Source organism: Hemiscyllium ocellatum, chromosome 19, assembly GCF_020745735.1.
Source record: "Hemiscyllium ocellatum isolate sHemOce1 chromosome 19, sHemOce1.pat.X.cur, whole genome shotgun sequence".
NCBI lineage: Eukaryota > Metazoa > Chordata > Chondrichthyes > Orectolobiformes > Hemiscylliidae > Hemiscyllium > Hemiscyllium ocellatum.
Genome location: NC_083419.1, coordinates 64,462,952 through 64,486,340, shown reverse-complemented (window position 1 = coordinate 64,486,340; position 23,389 = coordinate 64,462,952). Strand labels below are relative to the sequence as shown.

Genomic DNA, 23,389 nt, shown 5'->3' with positions numbered 1-23,389 from the left:
CATGGAGGAGATGGAGGGCGTGGGTGGTGTCCCGAACGTAGGTGGGGAGTTCTTGGACTAAAGGGGACAGAAAAAGTATTTGGGACATTCTAAAGTCTTGGAAGACAAATCTTTTTGAACCATGGTATCATGAAAAGCTGATTCAGATATTGGAAGTAATGACAAGCTAAACTGGTTCATTGTTACTGTTTGTGGAACCTTACTATCAACAAATTGGTTTCTGACATTCCAATTGTGACTTCACTTCAAAAATAGCTTATTTACTCTCAAGTGCTTTGGGTTGTTCTGAGGTTGTGAAAGATGCAGTGAGAGACAATATAAAAATTCAAATGGTCTAAGGCAGGATACAAAGAAAACTGATTTATTTAAAGTCAGATAATCACACTGTAGATCCATTATTATGTTTAGCATTTTATAACTTTTTCTTCAATCTGCTATTATCTTCCATATTAGCCTTTAATCACTGTGGTCCTACTCATGGGGGTGTAAATTATTTTCTGAATCTAACCTAAATCAATTCAAACTGTGTTGATTGAAGATTAAGCAAGGTACCACTTCATAATTAGGAGCACTTCATGTCTTCCATCCACATTCAGGTTGAGGAACTGTGTTAAAGTCTAGCCGCACACATTGAATAATCGTTCCAAAGTTTTGATCATCTATCAGATTCATACATAATGTTGCGACCATCGGGTACAACCACGTGTTTAACATTTCCTTGGCACAATCTTAAGGATAACTCCCTCTTTCGGTCCAAGGGTGCCTGACGATTTTATCTGCACTGGAATCTAAAAAGAAAACCACATGATAAGTGATTGCAGGACCAGGAACAGGGACTAAATAAGTCCACTGGGTAAGAACAATGACTGCAGATGCTGGAAACCAGATTCTGGATTAGAGTGGTGCTGGAAAAGCACAGCAGTTCAGGCAGCATCCGAGGAGCAGGAAAATCAACATTTCGGGCAAAAGCGCTTCATCAGGAATACAGGCACAGTGCCTTAAGGGTGGAGAGATAAATGAGAGGAGGTTGGGGTTGGGGAGAAAGTAGCATAGAGTACAATAGGTGAATGGGGGTGGGGATGGAGGTGGTAGGTCAGAGAGGAGGGTGGAGTGGATAGGTGGAAAGGGAGATACGTAGGTAGGACAGATCATGGGGACAGTGCTCAGCTGGAAATTTGGAACTGGGGTTGAGGTGGGGGGAGGGGAAATGAGGAAACTGGTGAAGTCCACATTGATGCCCTGGGGTTGAAATGTTCCGAGACGGAGGACGAGGCGTTCTTCCTCCATGCGTCGGGTGGTGAGGGAGCGGCGGTGAAGGAGGCCCAGGACCTCCACGTCCTCGGCTGAGTGGGAGTTGAAATGCTGGGCCACAGGGTGGTGGGGTTGATTGGTGCGGGTGTCCCGGTGATGTTCCCTAAAGCGCTCTGCTAGGGGGCGCCCAGTCTCCCCAATGTAGAGGAGACTGCATCGGGAGCAACGGATACAATAAATGATATTGGTGGATGTGCAGGTAAAACTTTGATGGATGTGGAAGGCCCCTTTAGGGCCTTGGATGGAGGTGAGGGAGGAGGTGTGGGCACAGGTTTTGCAATTCCTGCAATGGCAGGGCAAAATGCCAGGACAAGAGGGTGGGTTGTTGGGGGGGCGCATAAACCAAATCACCTGCCAACATTTCCACCACCTCCAAACAGACCCACCACCAGGGATATATTTTCCTCCCCACCCCTTTCCATCTTCCGCAAAGACCGTTCCCTCCGTGACTACCTGGTCAGGTCCATGCCCCCCTACAACCCACCCTCCTATCCTGGCACCTTCCCCTGCCACTGCAGGAACTGTAAAACCTGCGCCCACACCTCCTCCCTCACGTCTGTCCAAGGCCCTAGAGGAGCCTTCCACATCCATCAAAGTTTTACCTGCACATCCACCAATATCATTTATTGTATCCGTTGCTCCTGATGCGGTCTCCTCTACATTGGGGAGACTGGACGCCTCCTAGCAGAGCGCTTCAGGGAACATCACTGGGACACTCACACCAATCAGCCCCACTGCCCTGTGGCCCAAATTTCGACTCCCCCTCCCACTCTGCGAGGGCATGGAGGTCCTGGGCCTCCTTCACTGCCGCTCCCTCACCACCCAACGCCTGTAGGAAGAATGCCTCATCTTCCGCCTCAGGACACTTCAACCCCAGGGCATCAATGTGGACTTCACCAGTTTCCTCATTTCCCCTTCCCCCACCTCACCCCAGTTCCAAACTTCCAGCTCAGCACTGTCCCCATGACTTGTCCTCCCTGCCTATCTTCCTTTCCACTTATCCACTCCACCCTCCTCTCTGACCTATCACCTTCATCCCACCGCCATCCACCCATTGTACGCTTTGCTACCTTCCCCCCACCCTCCTCTCTGACCTATCACCTTCATCCCCACCCCCATTCATCTATTGTACTCTATGTTACTTTCTCCCCACCTCCACCCTCCTCTCATTTATCTCTCTACCCTTCAGGCACTCTGCCTGTATTCCTGATGAAGGGCTTTTGCCCGAAACATTGATTTTCCTGCCCCTCGGATGCTGCCTGAACTGCTGTGCTTTTCCAGCACCACTCTAATCCAGAAACTAAATAAGTCCAGCCCTGACACCCTCTTGTGGACCATATGAATTAGACAGACCATAAGTAAATATGATAGAAACATACAGGAAACGATCATTCATTGACTGTACTCTCTACTGGCTCTTAGATTCTAAATATTTTCCTTTTCACAAATATATCTAGATTATAAGAACTTAGAGCAATAAAAACAAATCCTCCATCTCGCCTCTCCTCCAATGGTAGAGAAAATGTACAGTCGGTTCTGCTATAACGTGGTGGTTCTGTTCTCATGCAAACCCGTGTTATAAGAAAATCGCATAATTGCAGTACTGTTTAAACCTCCAGGGGCGGAATCGCAGTGGGCGGCACGGTGGCACAGTGGCTAGCACTGCTGCCTCACAGCGCCAGAGACCCGGGTTCAATTCCTGCCTCAGGCAACTGTCTGTGTGGAGTTTGACCATTCTCCTGTGTCTGCGTGGGTTTCCTCCGGGTGCTCCAGTTTCCTCCTACAGTCCAAAATGTGCAGGTTAGGTGAATTGGCCATGCTAAATTGCCCATAGTGTTAGGTGAAGGGGTAAATGTAGGTGAAGGGGTAAATGAGACTGGGTGGGTTGCGCTTCGACGGTCGGTGTGGACGTGTTGGACCGAAAGGCTTGTTTCCACACTGTAAGTAATCTAATCTAATCTAATAACCAATATACGCTTTAAAAGTTTGTGCTATAGAAACAGTGTTCCCAATTCGTCAATTGTGTTATAGCGAATTTGCATTAACAAAACGTGCATTATAACAGAACTACCTGTACTCTAGATTTGAACATGTTACTCATGAGTATGATTCATTGCTTGTTTCAAGAAGTGATCTGCTGGGCAGAATGTCAGCTTGTGACTTTAAACCCAAACATACTTCTTCCCTTTTTCAGTCTTTGCTGACTTCACCAGGAACAGAGCAACAATCGTGAGTGAGGTAAGCATCATGAGCAGCATACCACAAAATAGCCTAACAGCAAATGGAATGTCTTTTGAAGGGAGCCTTTTGCAAACATAAATTATCAGTAGTGAGCTTGACCTGAGCAACTTAACTGCAGGTGCAAATCCCAGTACACCACAGCCAGGAATTGTGACTCAGGTAAGTGTCAAAGGTTATAACATGGACAAGCTCTAAGGATGTGAATTCACAGAAGGTTCAAGGGGACTATTTATCAACCCTATTTATTAACACGGGTACATATACTCTACAGTGTAATTCAATTATATATCTCTCTCTAGCCATTAGCCTACCACATTGCCGAATTATAGAATCCCTACAAGTGTGGAAACAGGCCATTTGGCCCAAGATGTCCACAACGACCCTCCAAAGAGTAATCTACCCAGACCCATTCCTCTACCCTATTACTCTACATTTCCCCTCACTAATGCACTTAACCTACACATCCCTGAACACTATGGGCAATTTAGCATGGCCAATTCACCCCTAACTTGCACATCCCTAAATTGTGGGAGGAAACCGGAGCACCTGGAGGAAACGCATGCAGACACGGGCACCCAAGGGTGGGATCAAACCTGGGTCGCGAGTGCATGAGGCAGCAGTGCCAAATGGTAGACATGAGTTAAGTCCAACTCACGTGAATTGGCAGGAGTCCGGTCAATGAGGTCATGAGGATGGCAGCCTCATAGTCTTTGCCAGGGAACCCCAATTACTTGCTCCATTTCACTCATTTTCCAATCGAAACTGAGACAAAGGAATATATGGGTATTCTTTATACCTTCATGGTAAATACCAATGCAGAAGACATATATTTCTTCACAGGCAAAGATGCAATTGTTATAGAGTGGCACAGCTTGTGGCCATGAATTATTCACCACCCTACATCTATAGCAAACTATACATTTGATCATAGGCTAGGTGATAACAGTGAGCTCAGGACAGGCTTCCTCCTTCCCATCTCCATGTTGAAGAACCTGATCTGCAATTTCACTCTTTAACATCTCTCAGAATATTGTGGGATTTGCAACTCTTCTAGCAGCGGCTGAATGTTCTTTACTAACACAATACACCAAAGTAGATTAAGCTGTTAATATTTTATATAGACAGGCAATTGGAAGTAAGTTTTTTCTTCTCAGAAAGATGAAGCAACCATTAATAATTTATTCTGAGCTGATGATGTAAGATTTTCTACACCTTACTGATATAGCAAATATTGAATGGAAGGAATTTATCTGTACTTATAATTCAATTAGCTGATCCCCATGTCCTCTTTTAAAGTGCTCTTTTCTATGGTGTATAGTGAGCTGCTGACATCCATTTTAGATGCACTGTCTTAGCAACACACATTACTAAATTATATGCAACCCCCTCTACCGGTTCTCCATCACAATAAGGTGTTTCAGCCCAGATGCCCTGTTTGTTTCTCTGTTGATGGCAGTTATTAACATTCTGCACTTGGTGAAGAGGTTAGTTTCTAGCCTGGCACATCCAATGTAAGTCCAATGTCGAAGTCATCTCATCCAGTTCAAAATCACTAACTCATTACACCATATCAGCCATTATCTGACCACACCAACCTGCCCAAGACACTAGGAAAAGGCTCGTGGCTAATGCATTGAAAAGACATCTGTTTTAATTCCCTATATCCAGTGAAAGATCAATGTTTAAGCTTTAGCACCATCTAGTCCCTGCATCCATTCATAATCCTCATGCTGCATACTGTCCATGAGCATGGGTTTCCTCTCATAAGTTTGTGAGTATACCCCTCTGTGTTGAACTGGCGCAGCGTCTCTTTACTACGGACTTAACAAGGCTCCACTGTACACTAGGTCAGAGTTAAATGTACCTGTGTTTCGGGGCAGGTCTGGAAACTGTACTTTGACAGAATCCGTATGAGTACAATCTTGATCTCCAACAGCGCCAGTCTCATCCCGATACAGCTTCTAGGTCCAGCACCAAAAGGCAGGTATACAAAAGGATGGCGTTCTGCTTTCAACTCTGGAGTGAATCTGATGAAAGAGAAGATGAGATGAATTTAATCGGTGTAGAACAGGAGGAGTATTACTGCAGTCTATATTCTGTACACAGAACAGATTAGCATTTAAACTTCACTTAATGAGTGCTTATCATGGTTTTGCAATGTCCCTAAGGTGTGTGTCTGAGGAATTGTAGCATCAGAACTTCCTCTTCTGAACTGTATGCATGTTTAAAGTCACAGAGACATACAGCATGGAATCAGACCCTTCTGTCCAACTAGTCCATTCTGACCACGATTCCCACTAAACTAGCCCCGCCTGCCTGCACTTGGCTCATTTTCCTCCAAATATTTGTTATTCACAGACTTATGCAAATGTATTTTAAACATTGTAACTGTACCTGCAACCAGCACTTCCTCTGGAAGTTCATTCTGCACATGAACCACTTTCTGTACAAAATAATTGCCCTTCAAATTTTTTCTTAAATCTTTCTCCTCTCACCTTAAAAATATGCCCTCTAGTCTTGAAATCCCCAACCTAGGGAAAAGACACCTGCCATTCACCTTATCTATACCCCTCATGTTTTTATAAACCTCTGTAAGGTCAACCCTCAACCTCCTATGCTCCAGCGAAAACCATCCCAACCTATCCAGCTTCTCCTCATAACGCAAACCCTCCATTCCTGGCAACATCCTGATAAATCTCTTCTGAACCCTCTCCAGCTTAATAATATCCTTCATATAACACAGTGAAAGAACTACAGACAGTACTCCAGAAGAGGCCTCATCAATGTCATACGCATCCTCAACATGACATCCCAACCCCTTGACTCAAAGATCTGAACAATGAAGACCAACTTGAGATAAAGTTCATTTATAATTAAGCTGTTCACATCAGGCACTGATTTATATAAGTGGAGATCCTAATGATCATACCGCCATGCTTATCAAAGATCAGAACAATACTTGGATTACACACTCAGGTCTCTGGAATGGGACTTCAACCCACAATTGTTAGACTCAGAGGCAAGGGCCCTGCGCATTGAGCCAGAGCTGATCCTGAAAAAGGAAGTGAGGTACAGGAAACAATAAGTCTTCTCATCGTCTGTAGTAACTTGCATGTACTGCACTTGAGTCTCAGGAAATGTGCAGGAAATTCTAACTATGTTGGGATGAAGAGAAGGCTACAATGTGTGGGTGAGTTCTATGTTATAGGTTAGGGGATATTTCTGAAGGGTTGTGGTGCTGAATAGTTCCGGTGCTGAATAGTTCCCAAGGTAGTGGTGCACAGCAAGATGATTTGACGTGTGAGAATAGCAGAATCAAGCATACCCAAAGAGCCGGATTTTAGAAATTTTCAAAAGGTACAGAATGGGGTGAAGCTATCTGGAACAGCCTGCCAAGAGCAAGGAAGTTAATAACTGAGAGAAAGGGTGTCACTGTTGGAGTAGAGTGACACATCTATGGAAGTGACAGCAGCAGGAGGAAGGGAATTTATTACAACAAATCATATTTATGAAGTGCCTTGGACATAACAAAACATCTCTATTTATTTCACAGAAACGTTTTGGAAGTAAATTAGACACATATTCCAAATCATTCACAGGAAGTAGGTTTTGTTGCCGTGAGCAATTATTGCCCATCCCTATCTGCACTTGACTAAGTGGTGGCGGATTGCTCTCTTGATCTAGGGTGCATATACATTCATAATGCTGTCGAGGGGGCGTTCTAGATTTGACCCAGTGACATTGAAAGGAAAACAATATATTCCCAAGTCAGAATGCTTTGCAGCTTTGATGGAAAACTGCAGATCATGGTGCTTTTTTCTGCTGGCCATGGTTTTGGAAGGTGCTGTGTAAGGAGCAGTGTATTTTCTAGATTGTGCACACAGCTGCCATTGCACATTAATGGAAGAGCAAGTGAATGTTGAAGGTGATAGATGGTATGCCAATCAAGTAGGCTGGATGGTGTTGAATTCTTGAGTGTTGTTGGAGCTGTACCCATCCAAACAAGTAGAAAGAATTCCATTGCACTGCTGACACATGCTTTGCAAATAGTAGACATATTTTTAGGAGCTGAAAATGTGTTGCTGGAAAAGCACAGCAGGTCAGGCAGCAGCCAAGGAGCAGGAGAATCGATGTTTCGGGCATGAGCCCTTCTTCAGGAACCCTTCGGGCTCATGCCCGAAATGTCGATTCTCCTGTTCCTTGGATGCTGCCTGACCTGCTGCGCTTTTCCAGCAACACATTTTCAGCTCTGATCTCCAGCATCTGCAGTCCTCACTTTCTCCTACATATTTTTAGGAGGCAAGAGGTGAGCCGCTCACTGTAGAATTTCCCAGATTGCTGGTAGTGGCCATTCAATTGCTGAATGTCAATAGGCAATGATTAGAATCTCTCTTGTTAGAAACGGTCACTTTGAGGCACTTGCGTGAAGCAAATTATACTTACCATTTATCAGCAAAATGTTGTTCGGATTTCATTGGATTTGGATAGGAACTGCTTCAGTCTGAGGAGTCACGAATGGTATAATTGTCAGCGAAAATCCTCACTTCTGACCTTGTGATGGAGGGAAGGTCATTGATAAAGCTGCTGAAGATGGTTGGGCTTAGGACACTAGGTGACATTGGTAAAATGAAACAAAGGCTGAACAGAGGTAGATTTTAAGAATTCTGTAGTCGGGGGGAGGGGGGGGGAGGGACAGAGAGAGAGAGAAAGAGAGAGAGAGGTAGAGAGTTAGCAAGGGAATTTCAGAGCTTAAGACCTAGGCAGTTGAAGTCCTGTTCATCAATAGCTAAATAATTAAAACTGAGGACGCTAAAGAGGACAGAGTTTGATGAGTGCAGATATCCCAGATAGATGTTGGGCTCGAGATTACGGGTATAGTGAGGGGTAACTCCATATCAGGTGAAAATAAAGATAAGTATTTAAAAATCATCATAGTTTAACCAAGCAGTGCAGGTCAATGAGCAGAAGAGTGGCAGGTGAACAAAATCTGGTACAAGTTACACTATGCAGTGTTTTAAATACTGAGTAGTTTATAGAGGGTAGAATGTGGGAGATCAGTCAGCAGGGTGTTTAGAGAAAACAAAGGCATAGATGAGAGATTCACCAGCAGATGAGCTGACGCAGGAGCTATGTCAGATGATGTTACACAGGTAGTAGTTGGTGATGATGCCATTGCCACTATAACTTTTGGATGACTATGGCCATGATAAAATGGGTTAGCAATACATTAAAAACTGGATTTCTGGAATACTGCTAATAAAGAACGATTATTTTATTCACTACTTTGATGCTAAAGCAGAATTTTACCTGCATGTCCATGCCTATACCAGTCATATTTGTGAATGAATCTTTTTCTGTAACACATAATAATGTTTTAAATAATGCTATTAAATGAAATAGTCTTTGCTGGACCCATCTGGTAATTGTATATCTGGTCACCAAGGAACCAACTTATTGGCCATTGCCACAAATTGGCTCCATGAAGGCACCTTGCCGTAGATGTCTGGTGGTCCAATACAACTGGGAAATGCATTTATTCATTGCATCTTGCTTTTAGGATGCATGAGTTACTAGAACCTCAGTTGCAGCTGCTTAGCTGTTGAAGAGCTCTTTATATTAAGTGTTCTGCTGACCAGAATAGCTGGGACAGTTGTAGAACTTACACCATGGCCCACAGTGCACAAGATGTGTTCATGTTTTAAAGGCAAAACTCAAGAGAGTTGCTGATGTCTTTAATATTTTAAAATATTGAGGAGAGCAGAGAAATGTAAATATTCTGTATTACACTGCTTGCTGTTCATTCACTTGTTTCATCCAAATGGAATAATCTATTCAGAGACTGAGGAGTGAATTTCTTCAGTCAAGTGGAGTTGAACTGTGCAGACAGTGGGGATTGAAAATTTCAGGAAGACAGATCATTAGGGAGTTAAAATGAAAGACCGAGGCTGACGGTCCGCAAACTGTGTGTCCATAATGGATGTGCCACACATTCACACAGATCCATTGGATAATGCTGGACTGGAGGCATTGACTGCCTGTCACTTCAGTATTTCCATGCCTCTGTCTTCTACTTCAGAGCAGTAGCAAACAGCCTTCATAGTGAGACTGACAGCAGGCCTTCACTCTGGGTGCTCTGGTTGCCCTCCTAGCTTTGCAGCTGTTAAACGGATAGTGAATGCAGAGCTGGCTGACTAATTTAGCTTGCACCACCTGCCACCCCACAAACTAATCCAAAGGACAAGTGCATTCCTTGGAAAAGTGCATTACCAACTCCTAAAAAGCCCCCACCCCACTGAAGTCAGGTTCCTGATTACTACAGCAAAATGGTAAGGGCCTAGGGAGAGTTACTGAACAAAGAGAACTTCAAGTGCAGGTTTTTAATTCCTTGAAAGTAGAATATCAGTTAAATAGGATAGTGAAGAAGGCATTTGGAATGCTATCCTTTACTGGTCAGAGTATTCAATATAGGAGTTGGGAGTCATGTTGTGGCTGTACAGGACGGTGGTTAGGCCACCTGTGAAATATTCATAGAATTCCTGTAGTTGTGTGCAATTCTGGTCTCCTTCCTATCTGAAAGATGTTGTGAAACATGAAAGTGTTCAGAAAAGATTTACAAGGATGTTGCCAGGGTTGGAGGAGTTGAATTATAGGGAGAGGCTGAATAGGCTGGAGCTGTTTTCCCTGCAGCATCAGAGGCTGAGGGGTGACCTTATAGAGGTTTATAAAATCATGAGGGGCATGGATAGGATAAATGGACAAAGTCTTTTCCTTGGAATGGCGGAATCCAGAACATAGGTTTAGGCTGAGAAGGGAAAGATATAAAAAGGACCTATGGGGCAGCTTTTTCACACAGACAGTGGTGCATGCATTGAATGAGCTGCCAGAGGAAGTGGTGGAAGCTGGTATAATTGCAGCATTTAAAAGGCATCTGGATGGGTATACGAACAGGAAGGGTTTAGAGGGATATGGGCCAAGTGCTGGCAAATGGAACTAGATTAGGTTAGGATATCTAGTTGGCATTGACAAGTTGGACCGAAGGGTCTGTTTCTGTACTGTACATCTCTATGACTCTAAGCCCAGAAGCAAACTTTGAGGGACGTGTCAATGCTGCCTTTCTTTAACTCACAATTAATATTTCTTTATCTCAGTAAAGAACAAATGTGTTGAATTTGGAAAGGTTTTCAGGCAACTAGAAAGATGTCAATTGCAATTATCTGTGTGTTTTTGGTAGAAAATGAAAGTATGCCATGAGAGACTGTTATGAGAGAGATCGAGGGAGAGACTGATAGGCAATGAAACAGGAAACAATTTAAAAAAGCATGATCAATGTTTGCAGAGACCCATGAAAAAGCTGAAAACTAATGCCAGCAAATTCAAGAAGCCTTCTTTACTGTTCCATCACCATAGCACTACAAACTCTCAAATTCTAGTTCGATTGAAGTTGAAACCCCCCTGCTCTGTTGCTGGACATCAACCTCTTGCCGGCTTACTGCCAACTGTTTTGTCTTGCACAACATTTTATTAGGTGTTTTCTTACTTTGACTATAATGGTGTGCTAACAATGTCTGCCTTTATTAAAATGCAAATAGTCCAGCAAGTTCAGACGTGAGAGAGCTCTGCCATGTTTTGTAGTTAAAAATTGGAAGCATGCTGTGAAAGAGACACAGAGTGAGACAAATTGTACATTTCTAGAACTTTTTGGTCAATTAACATCAGTTGCTCTTGGCTTCACACAAATTACATCATGTCTCAGCCTTCCTGTTACTTTTAAGAGCCTGCAGGTTTTGCATATTAGTTGCCTATTAAATGCACCACAGAAAGCTAGGACTGGAACCTAAGTACTTGTGTTGTGACAGTAATGGAACTGAACTAGTAATCCAATAAGCCCCAGGGTAATTTTCCCAGGGGACCCAGGTAGGACTCTCACCATTGCAGATGGTGACATTTAAATTTGATAAAAATATGAAATATAAAAGGCTAGCCTAATGGTGACCATGCAACTACTGTTAATTCTTGTAAAAATCCATTTGGCTTACTAACGTCCTTTAAGGAAAGAAATCTGCCCTCCTTTACCAGCCCAGCTTGGAGTCTCTATATGAGACTCCAAGCCCACAGTGATTGACTCTTACCTGCCCCTTGGAATAATAACTGCTGGCCTGGCTAACGGTGACCACACTCCATGGACCAATAAAATAAGATTAATCTTTTTGGCCCAGTAATGGAACCATTTAAAATGTGGCATCTCATTTATGTGTCAAGTAAACCATTCCTTGCAATTCTAAAGATGTCATATTTTACATATTTTTCGAATCTCTAACTCTCGGGTATGCTCATTCTTTTACCCCGCACCTGATTTGAAACTAATTCACCATCTTTATCCATCATTCCAGAGTTTTTCTCTCAATAATTGAATCTCTTTGGTTAAGGAGGTGCACAGTCTGACTTCAAGGTACATGATGCTGTTCTTCAGGAATGAGGCTCATGCCCGAAACGTCGATTCTCCTGCTCCTTGGATGCTGCCTGACCTGCTGCGCTTTTCCAGCAACACATTTTTCGGCTCTGATCTCCAGCATCTGCAGTCCTCACTTTCTCCTTCAAGGTACATAATGGCTTGATGCTATTGTCAGCTCGTAAATATTCAGGCTGACAAGGACAGAATTCGAACCAACAAGATATGCTTTGAGTCGCACTCCAGCAAGATCGTGCCCACTGCACTTTGGATTTCAAAAAAAAAATGAGGAATAGAATTACCCATTTCATTTGTTCTTGGCCAACACAGCCATCTTTGGATCATTTTTGGCTCCATGCCCATTGCAAATAAGTAAAAGCATCAGTCAATGGCAAGAAAATTAAACAGTGTGGAGGGACCTTTCTTTTCATTTCAAAACAACACAGGCATTGAACAATGACAAGACAGATAAAAGGGGACGAATAGATGTTGTGAAAGAGACGGACAGATGAGGAGCATATCTTTCCCCAGAGGATGCATGATGAGACCACACCACTGCATTAACACTGTGCAAGGAATACAATTACTCCCTGTAGACTGCTCAATTGATATTCATGCTTGTTTTCCTAAAGCAAAACATTCATCTCTATTTTTAACTATTTATGGTTTCTTTATTGTAAACAGGTACAAAAACAGAGGCTTTAACCATTTATATATTAATGGAATAAGCAAGTTGTTTTCTTGATTACACACTTTAACTTGCTGTCTATAAGCTAACTAGAAATAGTTTCCTGGATTATGTTAGTTCATCTTTCTTGTTCCTAATTTGAAGACTCTGGAATTTTGCAAAGTCAGGGCAGTGGTCCCAGTAGCCTTCCGAATAAAGTGCTCAACTATGTGACCATATGGCTGCTACCTGGCTATTCAAACATGGATTGGATCACAATGTAGTCTTTGTTGTATCAAGTTAGAGGAGGGAGGCCTTCCCGGCACAGTGGTGGTGTTCCTACCTCCGGGACAGGGGGCCCACGTTGGGGCAGCATGGTGGCTCAGTGGTTGCCACTGCTGCCTCACAGCACCAGGGATCTTGGGTTCGATTCCAGCCTCGGGTGACTGTCTGTGTGGAGTTTGCACATTCTCCCCGTATCTGAGTGGGTTTCCTCCAGTGCTCCAGTTTCCTCCCATGATCCAAAGATGTGCAATTAGGTGAATTAGCTGTAATAAATTGCCTACAGTGTTCAGGAATGTGTAGGTTAGGTGCATTAGTCAGGGGTAAATATAGAGTGGGGGAATGGATCTGGATAGGTTACTCTTCAGAGGGTTGGTGTGGACTTGTTGGACCAAAGGACCTGTTTCCGCACTGTAGGGATTCTACAATTCTCTGAAGTTCCATCTTGTCCAGAAGGGTATGTTAACATCTCTGAACAGGTTGATTAGAAAATATCTGTCAGCTCTTGGTCCTGAAAGGTTCATGTTGAAGACTGCATTGAACTCCATCAAACTGATGATGTCATAAGAATATCGATGAAAAAAGTCTCTGGGATCTTGAAGGGGACAAGTCCCGTTACCCTTGGTTTCCCAATGTTCTTAGTAACACTGGGCAGGACATTCTCCTTTCTGAGGTGGTGAGAATCATGAGCAAAATGATTGAATTGTGCCAATGATCAAAAATTAGATTCTCAAATCAAGAAAAACTCTCTGGATTATATCCTCATCCCTTCGATAATAAATTCAAAATCCTGCCATCAGGAGTCAACAAGCTTATCTCTATGCATTCACATTTCATTAATAGCCCAACATTGTTTTAAGATCATACTTCCAATCCTTCCTCTCCACAATCGTTGCAGATGGTAAAACAGAGTGGCTGCCTTGTGACATGTCTTGTCAGTGTCCATTGCAGTCCGGGATTACTGAGCTCCTCACCACATGGAACCACTTTCCTGTATCTCCAAGGTCAACTCATGCTGGACCCTTTAAGACCATAAGACATAGGAGTGGAAGTAAGGCAATATGGGCCATTGAGTCTACTCTGCCATTTAGGAGAAAGTGAGGACTGCAGATGCTGGAGATCAGAGCTGAAAATGTGTTGCTGGAAAAGCGCAGCAGGTCAGGCAGCATCCAAGGAGCAGGAGAATCGACGTTTCGGGCATAAGCTCTTCTTCAGGAATAAGGAGGGTGTGCCATGCAGGCTAAGATAAAAGGTAGGGAGGAGGGACTTGGGGGAGGGCGTTGGGAATACGATAGGTGGAAGGACGTTCGCAGGGTTCGCAGCCTCCGCGGGGTCCACAGCCATCAGGAACAACACCGTTCCTGCCATCACCACAGCCACTTCCACCCCCGGAGTTGTCATCGCCGCATACACTTACGCCCCCAGTGACGTCACTCACTTGCACAACAACCACGCTGCATGCCGATCTCTGCCCCCATGCCTAACCCTGCCCCCACGTCGATCTCTGCCCCAACGCCTAACCCTGCCCTCACACCAATCTCTGCCTCCATGCCTAACCCCGCCCCCTCTCCCAGCTCCAGCCCCACACCAGGTCCTAGCTCCCAGCCCTGCGGTATTTTCACCATCCCTCCAGACTTCCCCCTCTCTGAGGATGAAAGATCAGTCCTTAGCAGAGGCCTCACCTTCATCCCCCTATGCTCCCGGATTAACGAGGTCAATACACAGTGAGACATCGAACAATTCTTCCGCCACCTTCGCCTCCGTGCCTACTTCTTCAGCCAGGATTCTCGCCCACCCTCTGACGATCCCTTCTCCCGCCTCTAATACACCCTGTGCTGGCCTCTTACCCGCCCTCGATCTCTTCATAGCCAACTGCCGCAGCGACATTAACTGCCTCAACCTCTCCATCCCTCTTACCCACTCCAACCTCTCACCCTCGCAACGTACAGCCCCCCCACTCCCACCCCAACCTCACTATCAAACCGGGCGATGAGGGAAACGGGGTGGTAGTTTGGCACACAGATCTTTACATTGCTGAGGCTAAACGCCAGCTCGCCTCCTCCTACTGGCCCCTTGACCATAACCCCACCTCCCACCACCAAACCATCATCTCCGAGACCATCCATAACCTCATCACCTCAGGGGATCTCCCATCCACCACCTCCAACATCATAGTCCCACAACCCCGCACCGCCCGTTTCTACCTCCTGCCCAAAATCCACAAACCTGACTGTCCCGGCCGACCCATTGTCTCAGCCTGCTCCTGCCCCACCAAACTCATCTCTGCATACCTCAACACGGTCCTGTCCCCCTTAGTCCAAGAACTCCCCACCTACGCTCGGGACACCACCCACTCCCTCCACCTCCTTCATGATTTTCGCTTCCCCGGCCCTCAACGCCTTATCTTCACCATGAACATCCAGTCCCTAAACGCCTCCACCCCCCATCACAAAGGCCTCAAAGCCCTCCGCTTCTTCCTTTCCTGCCAAGCCAACCAGTACCCTTCCACTGACACCCCTCCTTCGACTGACTGAACTGGTCCTCACTCTGAACAACTTCTCTTTCCAATCCTCCCACTTCCTCCAAACCAAAGGAGTAGCCATGGGCACCCGCATGAGCCCCAGCTATGCCTGCCGCTTCGTAGGATATGTGGAACAGTCCATCTTCCACAGCTACACTGGCACCACAGTCCACCTTTTCCTCCGCTACATTGATGATTGTATCGGCGCTACCTCATGCTCCCACGAGGAGGTTGAACAGTTCATCCACTTTACCAACACCTTCCAACCCAACCTCAAATTTACCTGGACCATCTCAGACTCCTCCCTCCCCTTCCTAGACCTCTCCATTTCTATTTTGGGCGACCGACTCAACACGGACATTCACTATAAACCAACCAACTCCCACAGCTACCTAGATTACACCTCCTCCCACCCTGCCCCCTGTAAAAACGCCATCCCATATTCCCAATTCCTTCGCCTCGGCCACATCTGCTCCCGGGAGGACCAATTCCAATACCGAACAGCCCAGATGGCCTCCTTCTTCAAAGACTGCAATTTCCCCTCAGACGTGGTTGATGATGCTCTCCACCACATCTCCTCCGCCCTTGAACCCCGCCCTCCAATCGCCACCAGGACAGAACCCCACTGGCCCTCACCTACCACCCCACCAACCTCCAGATACATCGTATCATCTTTCGTCACTTCCGCCACCTCCAAACAGACCCCACCACCAAGAATATATTTCCCTCCCCTCCCCTATCAGCGTTCCGAAAAGACCATTCCCTCCGTGACTCCCTCGTCAGGTCCACACCTCCCATCAACCCAACCTCCATTCCCGGCACCTTCCCTTGCAACTGCAAGAAATGCAAAACTTGCGCCCACCCCCTCCCGCCTCACATCCCTCCAAAGCCCCAAGAGATCCTTCCATATCAGTCACAAATTCACCTGCACCTCCATACACATCATTTACTGCATCCACTGCACCCGATGTGGCCTACTCTACATTGGGGAGACAGGCCGCCTATTTGCGGAACATTTCAGAGAACACCTCTGGGACACCCGCAACAACCCAACCCAACTGCCCCGCGGCTGAACACTTTAACTCCTTGGCCCCCTCCATCGCTAGACCATAGCAACACGATGCCTAGGAACCCACCAACCACAAGGGATGAATGCAGATTTCTCATTTCCCCTCCCCCCACCTTATCTCAGTCCCAACCCTCAGACTCAGCACTGCCTTCTTGACCTGCAATCTTCTTTCCGACCTCTCTGCCCTCACCCCCTCTCCCGCCTATCACCCTCTCCTTAACCTCCTTCCACCTATTGCATTCCCAACGCCCCTCCCCCAAGTCCCTCCTCCCTACCTTTTATCTTAGCCTGCATGGCACACCCTCCTCATTCCTGAAGAAGGGCTTATGCCCGAAATGTGGATTCTCCTGCTCCTTGGATGCTGCCTGACCTCCTGCGCTTTTCCAGCAATACATTTTTCAGCTCTTGACATAAATGACGACATTACATTTGCTTCCTTAACCACAAACCCAACCTGCAAGTTAACCTTGAGAGAATCCTGGACTAGCACTCCCAGATCCCTTTTTACTTGGCTTTATGAATTTTCTCACCGTTAGTCCATGTCTATATTTTTTTTCCAAAGTGCAAGACCTCGCATTTGCTCATGTTGAATTCATCAGCCACTTCCTGGACCACTCTCCTAAGCTGTCTAAATCTTTCTGCAGCCTCCCCACCTCCTCAGTACTACATACCTATCCGCCTAACTTCATATCATCGGCAAACTCCGCCAGAATGCCCCCAGTCCCTATATCCAGATCATTAATATATAATATGAACAGCTGTGGTCCCAACACTGAACCCTGCGAGACATCACTTGCCACTAGCTGCCATTCCGAAAAAGAACCTTTTATCCCAACACTTTGCCTTCTGTCAGACAGCCAATCCTCAATCGATGCCAGTAGCTCACCTCGAATTCCATGGGCCCTCTCCGTGAGACACCTTATCAAAAGCCTTTTTGGAAGTTTAGATAGATAACATCCACTGGGTTTACCCGGTCTAATTTACTTGTTACCTCTTCAAAGAATTCGAACAAGTTTGTCAGGCATGACCTTCCCTTACTAAATCCATATGACTTGTTCTTCATCTGCAAGTCAGTAATTGTCAAATAATGCACATTAAAGATTACAGGCCCATGCAATCATAAGTACTCCACTGTGTCCACAAATTACTACTTTGTGATATAAGCTCAACAAATCTTATTGTAACAAGAAACTTAAAAAGCTGAAATGCATGTTCTTAGTTGGGCATGACAATTTATATTAAGTATGAGCGGGCAATGCAGAGCAATTGCCATACGAGAAAAGTAACTTTGTAAGGACCTGGGCTAAGACATGAAAGGGAGGTTTATGGCAGGCATGTTTCATGGGGACTTAATGGCAAGAGCCTGCTTCCAATGGAACAGAGTTGTTTTCATTGTCCAGAGTGCTTTTAAGGAGGTTACAAACCTCAGAGGTTCTTTTTGAGGAATACCTTTCTTGAGAAGCCACATTGTGTGAATACATTACATTTCATTTGATGGTCAAGGATATGAGGATTCAGACATCCCTTCAATAACACTTTCCTCACAAATTATCTTCTGAAATGTCCCAACCTGTATCTGCCTTTTCTGTGTGTGACTCCTACTAAGAAGGAACTACAGAAGGAGGCAGCAGAGACTACAGCTTTAACAATCCTAGCAAGACCAGTGACAACTATATAGCCTGTAGTGGGAGAAGCAACAGATGAAGATCCATCAAGGAGGTAAAGAAGAAAGTGAGAACCAAGGTTTATAGGTTTCCCTGCAGTTATTTGCAAATTTACGATGGCAATGACACAGAAAATTAAGAATGTCCACTGTATTATCTCAGGCAGGTTTTGCCCAAAACGTCAATCTTCCTGCTCCTCGGATGCTGCCTGAGCTGCTGTGCTTTTCCAGCACCACTCTAACCTAGGCTGTATTATCTCAGCTGAACTGATGCTCACAAAGACTAAGTGGCAATCCCATTCTACCTACTGTCAAGGTAGCCTTTATTTTATGCTAGCAATTATCTTTGAGGGAGTAATTGGGGATGTGTGATATCTCCCAATAATGAACCACTTTCACCAGAGCATACCTCTTCTTTACCTGTTATACCTATTACCTCAATGAAGAGAATCAAACATTAGAATTCTCACTTACCCCAAGTTCAGGGTACAAACAATTGTACCCAATTGTTGCTTTGGGAGCGCTCTCTCTCCCGCCTGTGGAATTATCATTACAATAGCCCCATTCCCTGAATGTTCAAATAATTTGTGGTTATGGAGGCCATGTTTCAGATATTATCTGGTAAAACCTGGCAGGATGTCTAAGACAAATGAAATTAGGGGATGATTATGTGTTGATTGATGGTAATTGGATGAAAACTTGAAGATTTTGCATATATGGTGTGCGAGTTGTAAAACTCTGATCAGAAAAGCATATGTTAAGCTTTGCCTAGCCGACGTCAAACTCTGATCTGTACCAGTTATCCATGGGGGTGCCATGACTTGTACGAACTGGAGGACTTGCAGATACCTGCCGCTCTCTAAGGTCCTTGATCTAGCCAGGGATGGCTGGTAGGAAACAAGTTCTCTAAACCCGGCTCGTGACACCTGTAAGGTGGATGCAGTACTAAGCTACAATTTTCACCATGACTATAGAATCCCCTGACGGTGAGGCTTCAATGCCAGGTCTGCTCTCATGGGGTTTCGCAGTACAGCACACAGAGCTGTCCTACATCACTGGGGTGTGCTGTAGCCTGCACAATTCTTGCCACAAAGTAGAGGGGGGAATGTCCTGGATACAGATGAAATTAGGGACCAAAAGCAATCCTTGGGTGAGATGAGACTGAGGGTCAGGAGATTAATCAGGACAATTCTCTCTGGCAGGAAGAATGAACAATATTTCAATAGCCCAAGAAGCGGGAGCCAAGCTTATTGCCACCCAATTCCATAATGTCCAGATTACTTGTTCAACACAGTTCCTCACCATCCAGGCAGCCCCTTGCTGATGTCAGGGAAAGGTCTAGCAAGTTGGTTTACTGTTCTTAACTTTTTGGCTCACAAATTAAATTTTACACTATCCATGTTGACGAGTGAATGATATGTTCACTTGACCTAATATTAAAGTAGTTAAGTATAACTGCCTTATCCCACTGTTAGAGAAAATGCAACAAGATAGTTTGGCAGAGTAGAGACATGTTACCTAACCTGGAGAAGTGAGAGGTAATGCACTCATCAGACAGGCTGAGCCAACAAGGTAAGGCATTACACCATGAATAGTAGGATTGTGGAAAGTACTGAAGATCAGAGGGACCATAGTGTGCACAGGCACATATCCCTGAAGGTAGCAGGGTAAGTAGATAAGGCAATTAAAAAGACATGGAGACATTTGTCTTTATTAGTCAAGGTACAGATGGATGAAAAGGACATTATGCTGGAACTGTATAAAATGTTCGTTAGGCCATAACTGGAGTTCCATTTACTACATTATAGGAAGGATATCTTCCCTATTACCTGCTGGATCTGTATGCTAGCTTTTTGTGATTTAAGCATGAGGGGTCCCAAATCTTTCAGCGTGTAGCCTTCTGCAGTCTTTCTCCATTAAATAATATTCAGCTTTTGTTATTTTCCATCTGTCAAGTTTTTCGCTCACTGGATTAATCCCAGTATATGCCTTGCCAGACTCTGTGTTATCCCTACGATTTGCCTTCCCATCTATTTCGGCAGCATCTTAGTACGGGTGTCAGCAATCACAGCTGGCTGCCTGGGAAGCTTCAGCAAGGAAACTAATGAAATGGCAGCAATGGAGGTCAAAATCCTTTTCAGTTCAATCCATTTTGAGTGATACATTTTGTCCTCCTCAGAACAATGAACAGATGATGAAAGTGAGTGGCATATATGCCTTTATGTACGCAGCTTAACTTACCATGCACATACTTTTTCTTGTTGTTGGTCCAGTAAAAGTCAATTTTCAGTGCGGAAAATGCTGTTTAACTCCTTGGTTTCTTTGACCAAGTGTTTGGTTGCCTGCTTTAATACTCCTGTGAAGCATCACACATTGCTTTACAGCAATAAAAGGTGCTACATTGGTTGCTACCCACCTCTCTGGTTTAAATTTCTCTGGTTCTGGCCAGTATTTGGGGTTATAGTGGAGGACACCAACCGGAACTTCGACAATTATCCCTGCGGGAATGAACTGTCCATTCACCAAACAATCTTTTTCACACCAGCGACCAAACCTGCAGCAAACAACACAAGTGCTGGTTATTTTATCTCTGACCTTTATAGTTAGTAACTATGTATACAACAGTCAGTCCTCTCTTTCCCTGAAGGTACTGTATTCTTGTGAGGGTATACGAGCACCATTTGTCCTTCACAGACACATTCTAATGAAGGTTTTTTTTTATTCATGAGGGAGATGGGGCATTTTGGGCTGGCCAGAATTTACTGCCCATCTTTAGTTACTCTTGAGGAGGTGGTGTAGAACTGCCTTCTTGACTTGCTGCAGTCCACCTGATGTGGGTTGACCCACAATGCCATTAGAGAGGGAATTCCAGGATTTTGACCCAGCGATAGTGAAGGAATAGTGAAGGATAGTGAGTGGCTTGGAGGGGAACATGAAGTTGATGTTCCAATGAATCTGCTGCCCTTGTTTTTTCAGATGGAAGTGGCTGTGGGTTTGGAAGATGCTGTCTGAGAATCTTTAGTGAATTTCTGCAGTGCACCTTGTAGACAGTACACACCTGTTTTGGGTCCACTGCTGTTTGTCATTTTTATAAATGACCTGGAAAAGGGCGTAGAGGGTGGTTTAGTGATTTTGCAGATGACACTAAGGTCGGTACAGTTGTGGATAGTGCCTAAGGATGTTGTAGGTTACAGAGGGACATAGATAACTGCAAAGGTGGACTGAGAAGTGGCAAATGGAATTTAATGCAGAAAAGTGTGAGGTGATTCACTTTGGAAGGAGTAACAAAAATGCAGAGTACTGGGCTAATGGTAAGATTCTTCGTAGTGTAGATGAGCAGACAGATCTCGGTCTCTAGGTACATAGATCCTTGAAAGTTGCCACCCAAATTGATAGGGTTGTTAAGAAGGCATACAGTATGTTAGCTTTTGTTGGTAGAGGGATTGAGTTTCGAAACTATGAGATCATGCTGCAGCTATACAAAACTCTGGTGAGGCCACATTTGGAGTATTGAGTACAGCTGTGGTCACCGCATTATAAGAAGGATGCAGAAGCTTTGGAAAGGGTTCAGAGGAGATTTACTAGGCTGTTGTCTGGTATGGAAGGAATGTCTTACGAGGAAAGGTTGAGGGACTTGAGGCTGTTTTCGTTTGAGAGGTGACTTAATTGAGACATATAATCAGAGGGTTAGATTGAGTGGACAGTGACAGCCTATTTCCTGGGATGGTGATGGCTAGCACGAGAGGACATAGCTTCAAACTGAGGGGTGATAGATACAGGACAGATGTCAGAGGTAGTTTCTTTACTCAGAGAGTAGTGGGGCAGGGAACGCATTGCCTGCAACAGTTGTAGACTCGCCAGCTTTGCAGACATTTAAATGGTCATTGGATAGGCAGATGAACGAGAATGGAATAGTGTAGGTTAGATGGACTCCAGATTGGTTCCACAGGGCGCCAAAGACCCTGTACTGTGCTGTAATGTTCTATGCTGCTCCTGAGTATTGATGGTTGAGAGAGTAGATTTTTGTGGATGTAGAGGCAATCAAGTGTGTTGCTTTATGCTGGACGGCGTCAAGCTTCTTGAGCGCTGTTGGAGCTGCACTCATGCAGGCAAGTTACTCAATCACAACCAGGAGTGGAAAACTTCATTGAATTTCTTTCCCCCATATTCCCACTTCCCTATGGCAAAAGGCTCTGGAAAGCGTATATTAGCACAGCTCAGCTTAGCACACGTCAAAAATCAACCTTGGCCCTTCTGGTTGGCAACACAATAATAGTGGAGTAATCCTGCACTACATTGCTTGCTGCTACGGGATGATTAGAGACCAAGCTTTCAATCTCTAATTGCACTTTATGAAAGGCTTCAATGGATAAAAAGATGAGCAAAGCTGGGATTATTCTCCTTCGAGCAGAGAAGTTTAACTAAAGATTTTTTAAAATTCATTTTTGGGATGTGGGTGTCAGTGGCTGGTCCCAGCATTTATTGCCCGTCCCTAGTTGCCCCTTGAGAAGATGGTGAGCTGCCTTCTTGAACTGCTGCAGTCCACTTGCTGTAGGTTGACCCACAATGCCCTTAAGGAAAGAATTCCAGGACTTTGACCCAGCGATAGTGAAGGAACGGCAATATATTTCCAAGTCAGAATGGTGAGTGGCTTGGAGGGGAACTTGAAGATAGTGGTATTCCTATTCATCTGCTGCCCTCGTCCTTCTAGATGGAAGTGGTCATGGATTTGGAAGATGCTGTCCGAGGATCTTTGGTGAATTTCTGCAGTGCATCTTGTAGATAGTACACACTGCTGCTACTGAGTGGAGGGTGTAGGTATTTGTGGATGTAGTGTCAATCAAGTGAGCTGCTTTGTCCTGGATGGTGTCAAGCTTCTTTAGTGTTGGTGGGGCTGTACTCATCCAAGCAAGTGGGAGGTATTCTATCACATTCCTGACTTGTGTCTGTAGATGGTGGACGACTTTGAGAAGTATTGAGGTGAGTTACTCGTCGCAGTATTGCTGGCTTCTATCCTGCTCTTGTAGCCACTGCGTTTTTGTGGTTAGTGCAGTTGAGTTTCTGGTTAATGATAATACCCAGGTTGTTGATAGTGGGGAATTGAGTGATGGTAATATCCTTGAATGCCAAAGGGCGATGGTTAGATTGTCTCTTATTCATGATGGTCGTAGCCTGGTATTTCTATG

At 44.8% G+C, this 23,389-nt stretch overlaps 1 protein-coding gene across 2 annotated transcripts in view; it reads right to left on the bottom strand.

The window, feature by feature from the left end:
• Positions 1 to 345: 345 nt before the first annotated feature.
• Positions 346 to 23,389, bottom strand: part of tbxas1 (thromboxane A synthase 1 (platelet)) — a 241,244-nt gene continuing 218,200 nt past the window's right edge. For both annotated transcript variants that reach the window (XM_060840011.1, XM_060840012.1), the window contains 3 exons: positions 20,620 to 20,757; positions 5,417 to 5,579; positions 346 to 788 (listed from right to left, as the gene is read on the bottom strand). In XM_060840011.1, the coding sequence (XP_060695994.1) occupies positions 708 to 788; positions 5,417 to 5,579; positions 20,620 to 20,757 (382 nt within the window). In that variant the 3' untranslated portion in view covers positions 346 to 707. The remainder of the gene's footprint in view (positions 789 to 5,416; positions 5,580 to 20,619; positions 20,758 to 23,389) is intronic.